At 40.3% G+C, this 18,428-nt stretch overlaps 2 protein-coding genes across 3 annotated transcripts in view; both read right to left on the bottom strand.

Moving 5' to 3' along the window:
- The window catches only part of DIDO1 (death inducer-obliterator 1), a 51,717-nt gene extending 33,550 nt beyond the window's left edge, over positions 1-18,167 (bottom strand). The window contains exons 1-4 of one of the 2 annotated variants that reach the window (XM_054081953.1): positions 18,062-18,167; positions 3,657-3,864; positions 1,426-1,536; positions 189-1,119 (exon numbers count right to left, since the gene is read on the bottom strand). In XM_054081953.1, coding sequence (XP_053937928.1) covers positions 189-1,119; positions 1,426-1,536; positions 3,657-3,753 — 1,139 coding nt within the window. In that variant the 5' untranslated portion in view covers positions 3,754-3,864; positions 18,062-18,167. Of the gene's footprint in view, positions 1-188; positions 1,120-1,425; positions 1,537-3,537; positions 3,865-18,061 lie in introns of those variants that run through there. The other variant, XM_054081955.1, reaches the window with a different exon arrangement.
- Positions 3,956-18,397, bottom strand: LOC128853855 (uncharacterized). Its single transcript, XM_054081853.1, has 3 exons — positions 18,261-18,397; positions 17,404-18,052; positions 3,956-4,078 (listed from the first exon to the last, which is right to left on the bottom strand). Exons 1-3 carry the CDS (start codon positions 18,395-18,397, stop codon positions 3,956-3,958), a joined length of 909 nt encoding a protein of 302 aa, XP_053937828.1.
- Positions 18,398-18,428: the final 31 nt, after the last annotated feature.

Here is an 18,428-nt window from a genome sequence, read left to right as displayed (position 1 = left end):
ACCTCGCTGTTTCTTTCTATACTTGCTTATCCCCTTTTAAATACTTCTTATCACACCCTCCAAATATCAAACTAACCTAAGAACTCATTAACATATACTCAAAAAGTAAGCATTAGCTCTGTGTTTAATTTTTCATCACAGAAACTCCAATCACTTGCACTGCATTTTTAGTTGGAACCTTTGCCCACCTGTTGTTATGAGGCTGCCGACAGATACAATACAGTGCATTTGGGTCATAAATCTCAGACTCAGGTTTGCTTTTGGGTGGTTCTTCAGGTTCTTCATCTGTGATTCCTTCTGTGCCAATGGAAGGCTTTACCTCCTCCTCCTGAACCTGAAGATCATCAGTGTTTTCCTCAGACACAACCACCTGACTTGCAATCTCAGTGCTGTCTACAGTCTCAGGCTCTTGTTTGACAGGCAACTCAGATTCAACTTGCTTTTCAGACTGGACTTCATCTGTTTCTGTAGGATCTTGTTCCGAATTTCTCTTACGCAGGCGGTTCTGCATATCCCTCAATGTCAACTGCACAGGCTTCTGTTCAACACGTTTCTTTCTTAGTCGATTCTGCAGTTCCTTTAGTGTTAACCCATCACTATCACTATCAGAAGTATCATCTTCCTCCTCCTCCTCTTCTTCTTCTTCTTCTTCCTCCTCGTCCTCCTCTTCTTCTTCTTCCTCTTTTATGCGTTTCCTTTTAGGGCCTTTCTGATCCTTGCTACTCCTAGTGCACATCCTCCGAGTTGCACGTTTTATATCTGGAGCGCTCTCAACACTGTCTTCTGAAGCAGTTTCAGCATCTGTAGCTGTACAGGATGCTGGTTCACTTGAATCCTCCAGAGCAGTAGGAGCATTCCTCCTGCCTCTGCGTCTTACTGTTGTAAGAAATTCTTCCACTCTTTCCGTTCGTTTTGGTTGCCGTCCACTACGCCTGAGATTTAGACTTTGTTGCTGTTGTGGCTGTTGTTCAGAGTCCACATCAGCATCTCCTGCATTTTCTCGCTTAGCAATTGTAGTTCTTCGAAACCCCCAGGTTTTCCTGAACTCTTTACTTGTAGGCTTGATAGTTTTTTGTTCCTCCTCATTGCTTTGCTCACCTTTCTCATCCATAACTGATGCTAAAAACAAGGGAACAGTAATTAAACTTGTGAAGGAAGAAGCTTTTTCTTAAAAGTTTTTCAGCATAGCATTATTCCCTCTGTGACAATATATATCATCTCCATCTCACTTTATATAACCCGAAAACATAAAATGCCTTGTGAATGTAACACTTGTACATCACTGAACACTGTGCCAACATAATCCAGCTGTTATAAGCTCTTCTGTTATTTCAAAATACATGTCTACAGGCATATATGCACACACACACACACACATGACAAATGAGCATATTTTCTGATCAATTAAAAAAGAGTAAATCTTACCAGGTGAACTATTTTCCATGTTGTCGGTATTAGATTCAGATTTTAATGGCACTGGCTGTGAACTTACAGCTTGTTCCATAGTATGGACACCACTGTCCTCACTCTGAAATGCTGGAGAGAAACGTAAGGTTCAAAACTCAGATTCAAAAATACTCATAGTTTAAGTAATTATTAAATATTCTGATGTAACCTCATTATGTTACTGTAATAAACACTTAATTTGAATTTCAAGCTACCAATAGTTAGTGAATACCAACAAAAAGTTCACCAAATCCCTTCAACGGTGAAGGTAAATATATGGTTTAGGACACTATACTGACATATTTTATTAAATAGCCTTAGGATTGCTGATATTTCTCAAAAAATCCTTTTGTTGTACAAATCTATTCCCTGGGGTTTGTCTGTAGAAAAAACCCATAGCAGCTCCACTCTGTATGTGGACATAGGAACCACACCTGCAGCAGAGCAAAAGCCCACGGAGCCAAACACACACAGAGACTGTTATTGTTTTCACGGTGAGGACAGTATTTGATACCAATAACACTTTCTAGTAGAAAAGACTGCTCATTACATGCAGGATAAGAAACCAACAGCCAGTTTAAAGAAATTCAAAGCTACTGCTGTTTAGATAATGCAGGGTTAGCCTAAGAATAATGAGATTTGGGTTTTTCACCAGAACGTAAACCCAGAGAAATATTCCAGTGTTCCTTATTAAAATAAAAGGGGTCTCTATCTTCTCTATTAAACAGTTCAGCTGCTATTTTTGTTTCAGAAACACTACCAGCTACTCAGGATAAAGCAACACACCTTCCCTTCATCATATCTCTAACAAGGTTTATTGGATAGAGGAAATTATACAGAATAAAATAAAAATATTTTCAAACATCTCCATGGGGAGAAAAAAAATGTATGTTAAATGAAACTTGAGAAAGGTATCTCCCTGTCATGGTTACTTACAAAAGGGCTTTCAGCCTCTACCACCTAGCAGAATGGCCAAAACCAAATAAAATTCAGCACAGAACCTCCAACCATCACAGTTGGACCCATAGGAAACAAAACATTATCCATGCTGAAACCAGGATGCCTTTATTCTCAAAAGTCTTTCCCAGCATACTGGGGGACTCTCGTTTGAGAGGACAGAAGGAAGTAAGAGAAATACATTAAAAACCGGAAACTACATTTCAAGCAGTTCAAGAACAACCTTGTTTGAACAAGTATTAAAGTTAATACGGTTATCACAGTACAGTGTTTTAAATGAGTTGCATGCCACGTAGATACTCTCCTAAATTAATGCAGAAACTATGTTTTGCAGTCCCCGAAATTACACCACTCATGTGGAACTACAATACACAGCAGTAACTTCAACGTATTGGATAAATGGAAATAGTGTGTTAAAAACAACAAGAAACCCCCTGACTCTCTCTCAAGCATGTTTTTAGAGAGAAATTCCTGGCTCAGGAATTGCACAGCTGAGCAGAACAAGAACATTAACAGAATACCTAAACAACAGTACTAACTGAAAGGATCAGAGATATTTGTAACAGCCTTATGTGTCAGAGCTACAAGTTTTTCAAGGCATCTTTTAGTAAACTGTTCCCAGTCTTGCAGTGTACACTGGTGACAAATGCCTCCTTTTGTCACATCGGCTGCTCTATTGTTCTGCCATACTAAACATGATCCTGAAACTCCCCCGCTTTCTAATATGATATTTAACAACGTTAAAACAGAAATGTAACTGCCAATGTTGTACCATGCAGATATGTTAAAGAAATTAACACTGAAGTTGTAACTTAAAAGTCATTTCAGTGAGATGCTACAAACATTGCTGTAAAGCAGCACACTCCAAAACATCAATTTAAATAGTTACTGATTACCTTTTAACATTACAGCCAGAATAAAAAGTTACTTTTAAGCCTGTACTACACAGGTAAAAACCTGAAACTCATTAAATCCAGCATGAAATTCCATTCAGCTTCCTGGCAAAGAAATCACTAATTATACATTTTGAAAATTTTTTTAAAAGCAACATTAAAATTCTATTCACCTGAGGAAAATGCTGCAATGGGAGTAATGGAACAAGTCAAAACAATTATAGTTCACATCTTTGTTTACCTTGAATGATGAAGAAATGTTAAAAGCTACAGGCAGAGGTAATCCAAATTCTGAGACTTAAATTCCAGATAAAATATAATGAAATAAGAAGTCTCTTCAATGTCCTCTATATGCTTTACCTGACACAGCATTAGAGGTTCGAATGTTTTCTCCCTGCAGAGCTGAATGGAACGGAGAGCCAGAAGAGGGCAGCAAAGGATCAGAGTCATTCAGCATTATCCTTCCAGCACATGCTGAATGTCCTGATGCCGAAGTGTCAGACGTCTCCGAGTTGTCAGCAGGAACAAACGCTAAAGATCCTCCTCCTCCTGTCGACTTCCGGAGGAACTAGAAAGAGACAAAATAAGGCGATGATATATTTATTAATTTATCTTACAGTTATAAACATAATTTTTGAATTGTTTTTGCCTCTTTTACATTATAAAGTGAAGTCCATTAGTTCACTTTTTTGACACTTTTCTACTTTCAGAAAGACACCAAAACGGGAATGGAGAGTCAAAGCCAGGCAATGCCACCTCCACCACCCAGCAACAGCCGAGACCTTAGAAACAAACACAAAAAGTATGATTGTACTGTCATCAATTCATTTAGATCCCATTAGAACTTCCAAGAACAGTAACAAACCATAATTAGCAAGTCTATTCCATTTATAGTATTCAATAGCATTCTGAGAGCAAAATGCAGAAACGCTTTTAAATGCCATCAGCTTGCCCAAGTTTACAGCAGGGAACATTTACCAGTTTGTACTAAATTTATTCACAGAAAACATCTGCAGCTTGGAGGACTGAAATCCAAGTGGCTACTCAGTGGTTTTGCAAGGCAGGATAATAAAAATGTACAGCTGAACTTCAGAATTAAGGAACATTCCTTATCACTACCCGGCCCCTTTCACCAATGAGGTTTGCAATACAGACTATTTCAGAAGCTTTCTTTTAAGGGCAGCAGATTATATCAATTACAACACATTTTCCCTAAAGTTGACCCTTGGAAAATATTCCAAAACCACAAGGCATTCATTTAAAATATCTGAACAACTGTTTAGTTCAAGGGTCCCAATTCACATGCAGGAAGTCAATTAAACATCAGCCATGACTGCTCACTTCCCAGTGCACGTGAGCTTGAAAATCAGTAGGAAATGTTTGCACTTAAAGTAGTCTATCAAACTAGAACTACACAGGAAAAGGATTTGGGAGGTTAAGGAGGAGCAGATGGACAGGACAGAAAACGTCAGTTTTGACCTGGCCTATAAAATAAAACTAGCGAAATCAAAAGAACATGACTGGACATTGTGTCAACATTCTGCAATTAGAGATGCAGGACTGCCACAGCAGGTGTAGGAAATAACTAAAACATTCATAATTATTCCAAGAAACTAAGAACTGATCACTAACACTCTAGGTAGGGAGACACACAAATTTAAGAACAGATTATATAATCTTTCATAAACATGCCAATACACGATCTGATCTTAAAAAGAATACATCGGTTTTTTTCCTTTGTTGTTTAGAAACACTTTTTACTTCCTAAGCAATAATAATCTCTACGTGTTCTCCAATGCCATGCCGCTACCCCAAAAAGGAGAGAAGACAATACCCTCCCCAAATCCAGCTTTCATCATTTATTATTTCATGAACAATAAATCTTGACATTTGCAGGGCAGTGGCAAAGTAGAATTAGGAAAAAAAACCGTGATTATATAGATAGATCCACATCAGTATTTCCCTCCGCAGTACCTTCTCTCTAGGGGATCTTTCCCTTGCCCAACTATTCCCATTCCAAAAATAGCAGAAAAAAAAAATTAAACAAAAAGGGCAATAGAGCAAGGTAATTTTTGCATCCTTAGTGCTATATCTTATGGCATTGAATACCTGACTCTAATGTGTAATTTGCTCTATTGCCGAAGTCAGTGAATATACCCAAGGAGTCAGTCACTTGATGGCTGAAGCCAGGCTGAGTTTAAAGTGCCTTCTTCCACGCCATTGTTCTCTAAATAACCTTTCAACCTCCTTGATCAGAATCTCCAATTTATTATACATCATTCAAGTTTTAAGTGATACACCTAAAGGAAGAAGAAGAGTCAGCTAAACATTTCTTGTTCAACTCAATATTAAATTACAAAACAAACCATGCCTCCAGAACATGCCAAAAGTGCATCCCATTTGAAAAATTTATCCAGTAACACTCTAAAGAAGAAATTGTCTAAAAGATTCTCTTAACAATGCACAATTACGGATCTGCATGTTCAATGTCCCGTGTGCAATAAGCTCTTCACAATTACGTTGAAGCCACAGAGTCAATATCACTCAAGCATTCAAAAAACGGAATCAGTATCCTCTCTTCTGAAGAGGCTCTAACTCGTTGAACAGAGCATATTTCAGTGTTCGTCACACCCCACCCAGTGGCAAGGCTGCGCAGTGCACAGGCCACAGCCCTGATGTAACGTAAAACAGCATCATTAACACAAATAATAATTGAAAACTAAGACATTCTATGCAAGAATCATGCTTCTCTTTACACTCACAGATATAATCTCATTATTACTGCCTGCATTTTTACCTCTACATAAAAAAACCCAACCCTTTAACAGAACTGCAATTTCAAGATAATTTCAAGTTTGAGAGCAATATACTTCAGTACACTTAAACCATTAAAATTGCAGCTTCCTTACATTTGCTATAAAATGCTTGATTTCTTATTATTCACTATCTCAATTTTCCCTCTCTCCATTTCGTCCAAATTATTTTTCATGAAAAACAGAATAAGTTTCAAACTTGAATCTGCTCTTGCAGAAGTGCATCTTAATACAGATTAAATTTAAAATGCCTAAAAGAAGTTGAACAACCAAAGATTACCAAAACTTAAAAACACAAAGCCTTACACTTTTTAAACCTAGCAACTTCGCTGCCACTCCTAAGCAAATGCTCTACTAACTGCCTGCTATAATATTTTCTACAAGATAAGGCAACTGTGGAATTCTCCAAATATCTGTTTCTCATCCCAATTCAGTATGTTTCTTTGTTCATTTTGTTGTTTGCTCTCAACTATTCAATTACAGTCAAGATACCAACAGAAACATAAGCTGAAGCAGCAACCTGGCTATCTCATTTTAAATGAACTGAATGCCCATGATCAACTCAATCTTATCCCTCCTAACGCAGTACATTAACTACATTTCTGGAAGTGGAAGTCCTAGCTGGAAACTGAAAATTATTGCACTTCCCTGAATAGACAATTCCCACAAGTATCAACCTCCCTCTTCTGCTTCTTCTCCTTCAGAAAGCGTATTAAGCACCACTGAAAAAAACTGAGCCAAGAATCTATAAACGATGGGACAGAAAGGCAAAACTATGATAATTATTTAAAATTATTTTAATTATTGAAATAATAATAAACATATATACCACTGCTTATTCAAAAGCCCTCTGGTTTTGCTTAGGTTAACAACTTCTATGATAAGCAACCTCCACTGTGAAAACACATAAGCTTTTAAGACAGACTATAAATGAAGTTAGAAACACAAACCAAGAGTTTTTTAAAGGGAAAATCTCTTTTCATGTACATCAAAGTTTGCCAATACAAACCCTAGGTTGATTTAAATGATTGCATATCAACACAACAGATCCTCACAAACAAAAGATTCCCACTGCTTATTAAATCTATATTTATGGACTGCAAAGAACAAAATACAACTTTTAACACTACTTGGGCTGCCATGGCCCTGCTTCCTTCTCCTGTGCTCAGTTACACAGTCCACCCACATCCATCCACACACCTCTGCCACAGAAATAGTCATCCGACTCCTTGGGAAACATTCAGCTTCTGGATCCAGCAGAATATGAACTTACCAGAGTGATCCAAAAGGATAAAATAAATTAACATCATAACTAGTGCAAAGATGTGGAAGAACAGAGATGGAGAACAACATCCCCTTGAGAAGGCTGAGCCGGCGTAGCACCTTGCTGCACGTGCACCATCATCCACGCAGCAAGCACTCAGCAGATCTCACCAGCAGGATTTCATTATCTGCCCCCTCAGTCAAGGCTCTGCTTTAAGCTTGCAAACCACAACAACGTGAGCGTTCCAGTGAAACAGAACAGTCAGTTCCCTAAAAGTGGAGCATAAAGCTCATACACGATATCATAAGAATATTCAGCCAAGAAAACATTTATTTAGGTTCTTCCTCCCCCACTAGCTTGTAGGTAAAAGTGTTCCAGTTTCCCTAAAACAAGTTAGGCACTTGAATTCATTCTGGCCCTAAATTCCAAAAGCAACTGAAGCACAAAAGTATCCTTTCCAAGTAAAATCATAAAACTGCCACAAGCTTCTGATTGCAATTTGGTTGACTATTCTCAAGCAGCAAAAACCCAAAACCAGAGGACTGCCCACTCACTCACATTCAGCAACGCTGTGGATTCTCCAACTACCGCAAAAATATGTATATTCACAAATTCCAAATCCTGCTACTGAAACACCACCTGTTCACAACCACATAACACACTAAAACCCCTCCCTATCCTCCATCACACCTTTACTAAGCAACAATTAAAAAGAGAGAAGACTTGTAATCTCACTCCACTTTTTGTAAATACATTCTCACTCTCGCATTCAGATAAAACCCCAAAGGCCCAAGAAAAGCAGACTGCTGCGTACTGCTGTCTTTGTAACCCACAAACCTCCGGCACAGATAAGATTACCTACACCAGCAGCACAGAGCCTAGAGATGTTAAGTGCAGGACAGGCAGCTTGGAGACACCTGGACCTGCTGATGCTGACTTCATTAAGTCCTTTTCAAGATGGCCCAACATAACACCTTAATCTCGTGGCTTTTAAAGAACATCAACATTTTCCCGTCTTTGTGGTTATATTTTTAGACTGAGGCCAATTTGAGAAACTACCAGCAAATATACATTCAGATCAGTATCTGTTTTCATTTTTCCTCTCATTTCCCAAAGACTTAATAAAACATTCAATGGGTCATTGGCTGCATCAAGACTTTGTCTGTTCTAGAACTCAGTGTTTCAATTGTATTAAGAATTCCCTGCCTCACTTAACTGGAAAACTTCTCTCTAAAAAAGGATCTTGAAGGACAGCTTAGTAATAAAAATTTTAACATGAACTAAAAACAACCAAAAGAAATTATTTTATTTCTCCCTTATCTGAGGACTTGTATTAAAAAAAGAAAAAATTCTATGTAAAAGTTCATGGTAAATTCTTCAGTTTTTGCTTACTAGCTATTTTATTTACTTTTCTGAGTCATCTATATGAAAGACTAGTGATCCTTATCCTCTCACTAATTTTAATCCTCATCATCAACAGCTAGATAACAAAATAGCCTGTACCTTACTCCACATTCTTGGATCTCAGCGCTCTTCAATGCTCAGCCAATTTGCTGTAATCTGCACGAGTTCTGGCATCTCATTATTTAGAGGTTATACAAGCATCCTGCAAAAATACTTTAGTCCAATTGATTAATATCTGATTAATTCTCTTATTCGCTAGAGAACTCCACAGAAGGATGTGGAGGTTCACCTCGTATTTCAGACCTGTGACACACCTTAGTACTTGCAGGAGCTGTTTCAGTGTGACCGTTACCTAACAAATCCTTGTATCCATGGCAACAAAGAAACAAAGAGGCCCAAGTCTTCACCCTGCAGTTCCTGTTAACGTTTTAGATGCATCATAATACAATGGCCAGGGCTCAAGGACGGGACAGAAATCTCAAACCATCATGAAGTTCAGCAACTTCCTGAAAGCCAGGATTAGTGAGAAGACAGAACACACTTTGAATCTGCAAAGAAATTAAGTCTTATACCTTCCAGTTTTTAAAAGCAGGCATAATTCATCAGTGACCAGTTTCATCTCCACCCTGGCACAAATTCAGACTGTGCCAGGATAGCTGCAATTAGAATGGCTTGGACCTGGCCTTTAGCTGTATTTTAATGTGAGTTTCTTCAGAATTAGAAGGACTGACATGTAAGGTATTTGGCTAGAACCAAAGTATCCAGGATGGGTTTCTTATATATTAATAAAACTGCAGGATTATGTGAACAGAAAGCATGCATTCCAGAATAGCGTAGCAGCAATTCCAAATGCAGTTCACACTGTTTGCTCGTTCTGTTCCCTGTAAAAGCAGCACTGGGCTTGGCCCATGCCTCCTCTAGGTGTTAAAAAATCCCTAATGAGAAAATATATTATCACATGAGAAAAAAACTTATCTTCTGAGAACTCACATAAGGACACAATTTCTGATACAAATAAAAGAACTGTTGCTACTGATGACGCTCCCACTCAAAACACTGATCCCATTGAAAATTTGTCAAAGATGATATCTAGGAAACCTGCACTCTTCCTACTAAGCACTATCAAAATTAATCCCTTGCATCAACAAGCACTACAAAAGCAGCCCAAAGGAAATCAGAACCTCCTTTGCACATAAATGAGCAGCTCCATTCAGGCCACGGACAAAGCATACAATCCACTGAACCCCAAGAACAGCAGGAAAAAAGTTCTACACTGGCAAAAGCCACCTACGCATAGGGCTGTGGTGCTGTTCCTTCTATCTGCTCATCCACTAAAGATGCAAGAGCAGACTACTTACATGAGAAGCAAGAGAAAATGAGATGACCAAGTAGAACTACTACATGGTCTTTTATTTTCCTATGAATATATCCACTGCTTACTGATTTAAGTATCTTGCTTATGAAAGAAGGAAAACACTTTTCAAAGAGCTGTGAAACGGGAATGTTGTGGCAAGAGAAGCAATGAGAGCTGAAGAGTGAGAAACAGCAGTCGTTAGGGCTCAAATCTTGATATGGGGAGACATAAAATTGTTGTGATCCTCAACTCCTTCCCTGCCCTGCAAATAATTTACTATCTCATTACTTGACTGCTATGGACGAGCTACAGTTCCGAGGCCAAAAGTTCAGACATCCTAAGTAAATGCAAAATTTTATGCCAGAAGAAGTTTACACTTGAAAGATCATATTAAAAATAAAATTTTTATAAAATCAAAGTATGTCAATGCTTATAGTTAGACCTAGAAGAATAAAACCAAACAGAAATGATGCTACAAAACCCATAACACTTAACTGTAAATGCTTTGCTCACTATCATTAAACACACTAAATTAATTCCAAGAGTGGAAACAAACCTACCACCTCATATACCCACAATTCTAACAACTTTAAAAGCATAGTTAAATCCTTCCTATTCCAGAGCCAACACATTATTCCCATTTAAAAAATTAACACATTGACATCCTTTTGAATTTGCATGATGTAGATTTAGTAATACAGCCACGTTCCTCAGAAACACCCCATCCTAATTTAAGAAACGTGTACTCTCCATACATACTGCATGAAGGAGGAATAATTCTAGACAAATAAGAACAGTGCTATGCAGCTAAATGAGGACAAAGCACTGCCAAGACCTAGTTTTAAGGTAGCTTGTATCAGAACAGTATTCTAATACCATGTATGCAATACATGGTATTAATTTGTTAGGGATGGAACCACCTACATCTTCAACAGTCTTGCATCACACCTTTCCACTCAGACTTGCTGCTTCTCCTCTCTCCTCCCCATATCCTTTTTTACAAGGAGGTTCTAGTACTCGTAAAACCTCATTTTGCAGTGTCAGGCAGTCCCCCCAATCTGGCTCCCTACCAAAAGTAATGGAAAAGAACTGACTTGACTAGCATGGGAGAGATCAGGCTGCCCCAGGACAGAAATGGCTGGACCACGGGACAGAGAATCTTTATAAAGACAGCAGGAAGTGTGTGAGTCTCCAGTGTGAGGGAGAAGCTTCCCAGGGACACCTTAGCATACACCGCTCTCAGATATCACGGGGCTGGGGAGGATAGAGGAGGGGAAAAAAAATTAATTCCAAGGCTTCTGCCCCTCTGTTGAGATCCCCTTCCACAGCTTCGCCAACATTTTATCAAGAAGTCCTTGAACACACTGTAAGACCTTGTGGTGTAATGAAGTGTTATCACAAACATTTCAGTAGCGTCCTTCACTACCACATCTCTACCATCAGACAGACCATTATAGTGAAGTTTTGTGGTTTGCAGACTTTCTGACTTTGAATGCAGCTGCTTTTGTTTGGTGTTGAAAAGTTACTGCAACTCTCCAGGGCACAGTGCAAAACACTTGTTCTGTATGAGTACAGGAGAGACCATGAAATGCACATTTACGTGGTACAGAGAACTACCAATACACAATGCTGATGCCAATTAACTGATGAGATTTTAAATGTAAACATTAACTACTACTTGTTTTTATTTCCAAAGACACAAACATGTGCCAAGTTTTCTTCCAGATTTTTCTCTTGTGAAAAATGAAACTCTACACTTACAAGTTTCACAAGATCTTTTTTTCTACTTGAGAGGTATTGAAGAAATATTCTAAGTTGACAATAAATTTTACAGCAAACGAACTTGACAGCTTACTTTTTAAAATAATTATGCACATTTAATCATTCCAAGAAGAAACAGCCTCTCTTAAAAACAACACTACATTCACTTAGTCTCTGTGCTTGAATAATAAAGAAATGAACCTTTCTAAATTAAAATGTCACGATTCACTCACTATTATAAACCCTCCCTACTGTACATCTGGAAACAACATGCACCCCCATATTCTTCTCATGATTTCTGTCAGGCTTCTCACTTACCTTACATAAGCCTAATAAGAAGGCCACTGCCTCACACGATGGATAACTGTGCACATATAGGGCAGCAAACCTGCCCATTTACAGTGAATATGGGATGTCCTGGAAGTGTGGCATTCAACGTGTGTGCACAGAATCACACTATCACAGAGCAGGCTCTAGCGCACAGCAACAGCGAGACAGAAGACACTGAGCAACTCCACAGCATGACATAATTACTCCAAGTAAAAACCCATGCAGCAGCTCTCTGGTTTACACAAAACAAAGTATACACACACTGAAGTTTATTTTGACGACCATCAGGCTAAAAAACCTCCTCAAGTAAACGTTTTTGGTTTTTTTTTAAAAAAAAAAACTTATTTCACTTTGCATCAAACAGGATCAGAACAGTCAGAAAAACGTAAATTAAAACAGATGTACCACTCAGTCAGTAGTGCAGCAGAATAAGAATAGCATCAGGTATTACAAGCGTGTTTTATTCTGGGTAAACAGCATAAAGTGTTTCTTTGAACCAGGGTGCAGCTCTCATAGCTAAATAGCAATTGCTCATAGCAACACTCAAGGTACTTTTGCAGCAGGCCAGAAATCTGGCAAACAATATTTTATTTAATAAAAGACAAGCCTGTGATCAGATCTGCACTACAGATATTTATTGACTGTCACAATTGCACAAATCAAAAACGTTAAGAGGTACAATCCCTCATCAACAGAGCTGGGCTGGCGTAAGCACCCCTTGTGGGTGGAAATATACCTGCAAATCTATTTTTACCTTTATGACTTGCTCTGCTTGCAGGGTGGGGCAGCAGGTGTGCACCATCCTGGTGCAGCCAAGTCTTATCAGTGTGGCTGCACACATAACAAGAAAGCACAATCAACACGATAGCGCAGGCTCTTCCAAGTAGGGAATGAGTTTATCTCAGGAGGAAGCAAGACTTGGGAAGTTCACTCAAATTCCTTCCGTGAGCAAGCAAATTCTACAACACTTGGGCATGCGTAAAAGCTTCGGCCAGCACAGCTCTGTGTCAGCAGCAGGGGAGAGAACCGGGACTGACGACTGTACCAAGGGAACTTCAGGGACGGACAAACCTTAACACAGGGCACTTGCATGATGCACTTCTTCCAACCCACAGGCCCATAATTGTGTTGGATAAACAAAAACTCATATTCAGATCAGTGTTTTCTGCATTTGAGGAAACATTAACTAATTTAATGAGGAAAGAAAAGCATTATATACATGCCACTGATATTTTCTAGTCCAGAGCATTATGGTTGTTGAAAAGACTGGGCAAAACCACTCTGCTAGCTTACTGACTAACACTGGGCTTTTTCACAGCTGCTATAGTACCTTTTCAAGCCTTTATCCATGTTCTTCTAAGTAAGCTAATCCCATATCTGTCCTAACAATGATAATTTACCCAAAGACAACAAAATAAAACTACATTTTTTGGTGAGGTTTACTTCTGCTCTCAGGGTCTGAGCAGTATGGGCAAAATAAGAGAGAGCAAATAGATTTTACTCATTAGAAAAAGCTGTGAGCAGAATCACAAGCAGCACAGATAGCTCTGCTATTTTCTTTTTCCCTTTTCCATAGGTTAAGGAGAAAAAACGCAGCTTTCTGTAGTCAAAAACTTAAACTAAAGACCCAAACATAACCATCTCTGTACAAGAAAACTTTGAAAGGCCCCAATACAACAAATTTTACAGACGTGGTTTGACGTTTAAGCAACAGAAATATCCACCACAAACTTGCATTGTGATTGGGGAGCTCTCAATATACAGTATCTTTACCATCCCTTTTCCATCATCTTGAATGAAAACATTTTACAAATATATGCTACTTAAATTTGTCTAACATTCTATTTCTGCTACTGAATGTGACCTCTCCAGCAGCACTAAAAACGTATTTTCAGCAAATGCACAGGAAACAATGTGCTTTGGAAAGGTGACCCCACAGCCTGGTGTTCCTCGGCTGAAGTATTGGAGAAATCAGTTCTTTATCATGGCTGTTATCTGAACAGCAACAGTTACAGGGCTAAGTCCGAGAACCTCGCAGTTTAACTCTTCAACTTCTCACAGCTTGTTTATTTCTACAACTGTCAAATTTCAGCTTGAATACTTACACTGTACTTAAAATTCCCTCTTCACAAACAGACTTATACAAACCAGTAAAGCTGTACAGCCTTTTTGTCAAGCTGGCATTATTAGAGTACATAAACCAGATAACCTCCTTTTACATAGAATTTGGGACGCATAGCTTTTTTGTTATAATTAAACTATCTGAATCCTATGTCATGTCTAGTTATCACTGTCGATAGAACTCTAAATACAGAAATGGACTCAAAACAACTGCAGGATTATAATTTCTGACCCTATCAGCATAGCCCTTAAAAAAGAAAAAAAAAAAAAATCCCATTCTTACACTTTACTTCATTAAGAAAAAGTGAGATAAAATGTAACATCTGAAACAAGTTGTAATTTCCACTCTTATTTCATCAAAAAGACTTTGTTAAATTAAGTAAAACAGAAAAAAAATCCTTCAAAATTTAGTGAAACATAGTAATTACAGCATACTGATGATGTTATTAAAAATGCATAAATACAGTTCCATTCCCAATTTTGATTAGGATTTATTGTGAAAACACACATAATGCATATTTAATCTTTGTGCATTAGCTCCCTGACTGGAAAGGCAATTTTTCTTAACCTCAAAGTCTACCAGTGGTCTTGAGACCACCTCCATTAGTAACCAAGAAGAACTCACTTGTTTCGGAATCTGTATTAGATAAAAAATTAATAGTAATACAACCCCCAGCGCATTAACTGACAGGTAACTAAAGATTCTCCTAGTAAGGAGAGCGACTTGCCAGCACATAAGAAAGATCAACCCGTTCCTGCGTTACCCAGATAAATCTTACTTATATTTAAATCCTCTCCTTAAATCTCCTACCACTGTCCTACCAGTTGCAGCACTAAGAAACACAGGGCAGAAAAAACTGCACCAGTAACTAAAACCAGTGCAGAGAAACACTTCCGCCAACTAAGCCCTACCTAATCTCACTCATGATAAGTGCAGTCCCTGCTTCTTCTGTTTTATCTGTCAGATTTGATAAACTCTCAGCCTAACCCCTAAATCCTTGCCCTTCCTCTCTCCACTTAATAGTTCCAGCTGAAGCTCCAGGCTATACAGAACCCCACACCTGTAAGTCACAACTATAAAGACAATAACTTTATGCAGAAGCAAATAATCTACTGCCAGAAAATCTGAATACTGAAGCAGGATTAAGCACTGCCTTCTGATGAGTCCACTGGACACTGAAAATACGTATTCAATTTTATTTACTATTTTGGACTTATACAATTCTATTAGTATTGTCTTGGGGGTAGGTATTTTTTTTTTTTAATTCAAAAGACATCTTAGTTATATGAAAAGTACCCTCTGAAGGACCCAGTGAATGTATTATATGTGAACAGTTTTACATTTTTTTTTGTAGTGTGCAGAAATTTGCAGCACAGCAAAAGCTTCATGTGCACACCAACAGAAACGAACTAAAATATTCCTTAAAAAAACCCTGAAATAACACAGAAACTTTGCTTAAAAAAATATTTAAATGCCAGTCTTGAAATCAACAACTACTCGATTTGCAAATCACTGCAGTCACGTGGTTTCAAAGTATGCTAAAGGGAAACATGAGCCTTCATTCTTGCCACAAAGTACATTAAAAATCTTGTATGTGCAGTACGTTTCTGGAGCCATCAAGGGAGAAAAATTAAAGGCCTAACTGCACAGCTATTTTGAGCTGACTTCTATATTTATTCCTATAAAAAGTTTCAAACGTCAAAAAATGATAGCAAGCAGCTGGCATACATAAAAGTAGAGCAAACCCCAAAATAACGACTACAATTAACACAATATATGCTACACTTATACAGTAACTACACATTATCATTTTTCATTGACCAGCAATTATATTGCTTTAAAAACTAGTAAATTTTGTTTGCAGAAGCAGCAACCAGACAGTTGAAGCTAAATAAATTCAAATTACTGCTTACAAAAACTGTGTAAAATAGAAAGACAAAAAAGCAAACAGTGAAAAAGTTCTCATAAAATAAAGCAAAATATAGTTGAACATCAGCTGCCAAAGAATTTACTTAAACAAGGCTGTGATGATTAAGTATTCAAAAGAGCTGCTTATTCAAGAAAATGTCTGATTATCCAGGAGAAAAAAAAAAAAAAAACCACACCAGGGATGCTGTGAATGCCATATACATAATTTTGAGTTAAATAAAAGAAACTGGCATTTTCAGTCTCCCTGAATTTCCTAGACAGAAAACATGAAAGCCCATGCAAGAAAAACAGCATGTTACATTTCAAATTACTGAACATACAAACAGGAAGGGAGAGTGTAACAAGCATTCATTTTGTAACATCTTAAAAAGATCTCAATGTTCCTTCCCAGCTAAAAATTACAACTTAACTTTCTTAACCTATTACTAAAATGTAGCTATCACTGTGTCCAGTTCTAGAACCCCAAACAAAATAAGGATATGGAACTGTTGGAACGGGTCCAGAGGAGGCCATGAAGATGATCTGAGGGCTGGAGCACCTCTGCTATGAGGCCAGGCTGAGAAAGTTGGATTTGTTCAGCCTGTAGAAGAGAAGGCTCCATGGAGACCTTAGAGCAGCTTTCCCATACCTGAAGGGGCTACAGGAAAGCTGGGGAGGGACTTTTTTACAAGGGCATGGAGTGACAGGATGAGGAGAATTAGATTAGACATCAGGAAGAAATTCTTTACAATGAGGGGGGGGGGGGGTAAGGTTGCCCAGGGAAGTCATGGCTGCCCCATCCTTGGAGGTGTTCAAGGCCAGAATGGATGATGCTTTGAGCAAAGCGATGCAGTGGAAGATGTCTTTGCTCATGGCAGGGGGTCTGGAACCAAGTGATCTTTAAGATCCCTTTCTAACCCAAACCCTTGTATGATTCTACAAACCGTATGAAAAAAATATTTGGTCACCAAAGAACGGCTTTGTGGAGCCAAGTAGGCAGCTTCAAAGCACCAACCCCTCCAAGAGAGGCAGCATGTGAGCACGCTAGCGCAAGGGGTGGGGAATAACTACTGACAGGGAATTTATTGAGCATGTAAGGCCAGCCAACAATTACGGCTGCCTGAAAACCCAACCCCTCCACCTTCCCCTACCAACTCTCCAGGCGCCGCCGCGGTCCGGCTCTTCCTGTGTCGCTCTCCGCCGAGAGGTGCCCCCGGCCGCCCGGGGACAGCGACGGTGCCCTGGGAGCAGGGGGAGCACCAGTCCCACCCTCCGAGAAGCTCCCGGACGGGAGCACGGCCGGCTTTGCGGAGCCCCAACTGCGGGCGCTGCCTCGCGCGCAGCCGCCCACCGGGATCCCCTCGTCCGGGGCAAAGGTGCGAACAGAACGAGAGCGGCCGTGAACAGTCGTCGTGACGGAGAAGCTTCCTTGGATATGACATCGATCGCCTCCGAGCGCACCCGTCCTCTCCTCTCCCCCCAACCGCCTTCAGCCCGCTCCGCTCCTCTCCAACCGCACCGGGCTGCGCTTTTGGGGTTTTTTTGGTTTTTTTTTGTTTCCTCCGGGCTTCTCCGTTCTCGTGGGGGACGCGGGCCAGGCCTCCGCGCCGCCGGTACCGCTGCAAACAGGCCGCGCCGCGCCCTCCCCGCCCGCCTCCATTTTCTAGCCCAGCCCAGAGGTGCCCAGGCCGCGCGAGGCGCCCGCCCGCCCGCCCCTGCCCCTTTCCCCGCGACCCCTCCGCCGCCACGGCGGCGCCGTTCCCTTCCTCCTGCCGGGTCGGTGTTTCTCCGGCCGCCTCCCTCACTCACCGCGGGGAGGGGGATGGAGAAATCTCACTGCGGGTCTCAGCCGAGCGCGGCCGCCATTTCCTCCTCGCAACCGCTCCGGAGCGCGGGGCGGGGACGCTCCGCCCACGAGACCATAGACACGGCCCGCGCGGCTGCCTAGAGCGCCCACTGAGAGCACAAATGGCTGCCTAGAGGGGCCACAGCGCTTTGCGCGCGGCACCTTGGAGGACTCTGCGCGCCCACTGAGAGCACAAATGGCAGCCTAGAGGGCCCACAGCGCTTTGCGCGCGGCACCTCGGCGGACTCCGCGTGGCGCTGACTCCGCCCCCGGGCGGGTAGGGCGCGGGTTCTCCGCATCCTCGGCCTGGGCCGCTGTAGTCGCGTCCCC

Source organism: Cuculus canorus, chromosome 16 (assembly GCF_017976375.1).
Source record: "Cuculus canorus isolate bCucCan1 chromosome 16, bCucCan1.pri, whole genome shotgun sequence".
Taxonomy (NCBI): domain Eukaryota; kingdom Metazoa; phylum Chordata; class Aves; order Cuculiformes; family Cuculidae; genus Cuculus; species Cuculus canorus.
This window is presented reverse-complemented; position numbering and strand designations above follow the sequence as displayed.

Bases quoted from the DNA above. Each gene is read 5' to 3' on its own strand.
- LOC128853855 (XM_054081853.1), bottom strand. From the start codon at position 18,397: ATGCGGAGAACCCGCGCCCTACCCGCCCGGGGGCGGAGTCAGCGCCAC. The intron at 18,053-18,260 runs GTGCCGCGCGCA...GCGGTGAGTGAG, and splicing joins GGCGCGCAGAGTCCTCCAAG to GGAGGCGGCCGGAGAAACAC. The intron at 4,079-17,403 runs GTAGGGGAAGGT...TTTGTTTCTAAG, and splicing joins CGGCGGCGCCTGGAGAGTTG to GTCTCGGCTGTTGCTGGGTG.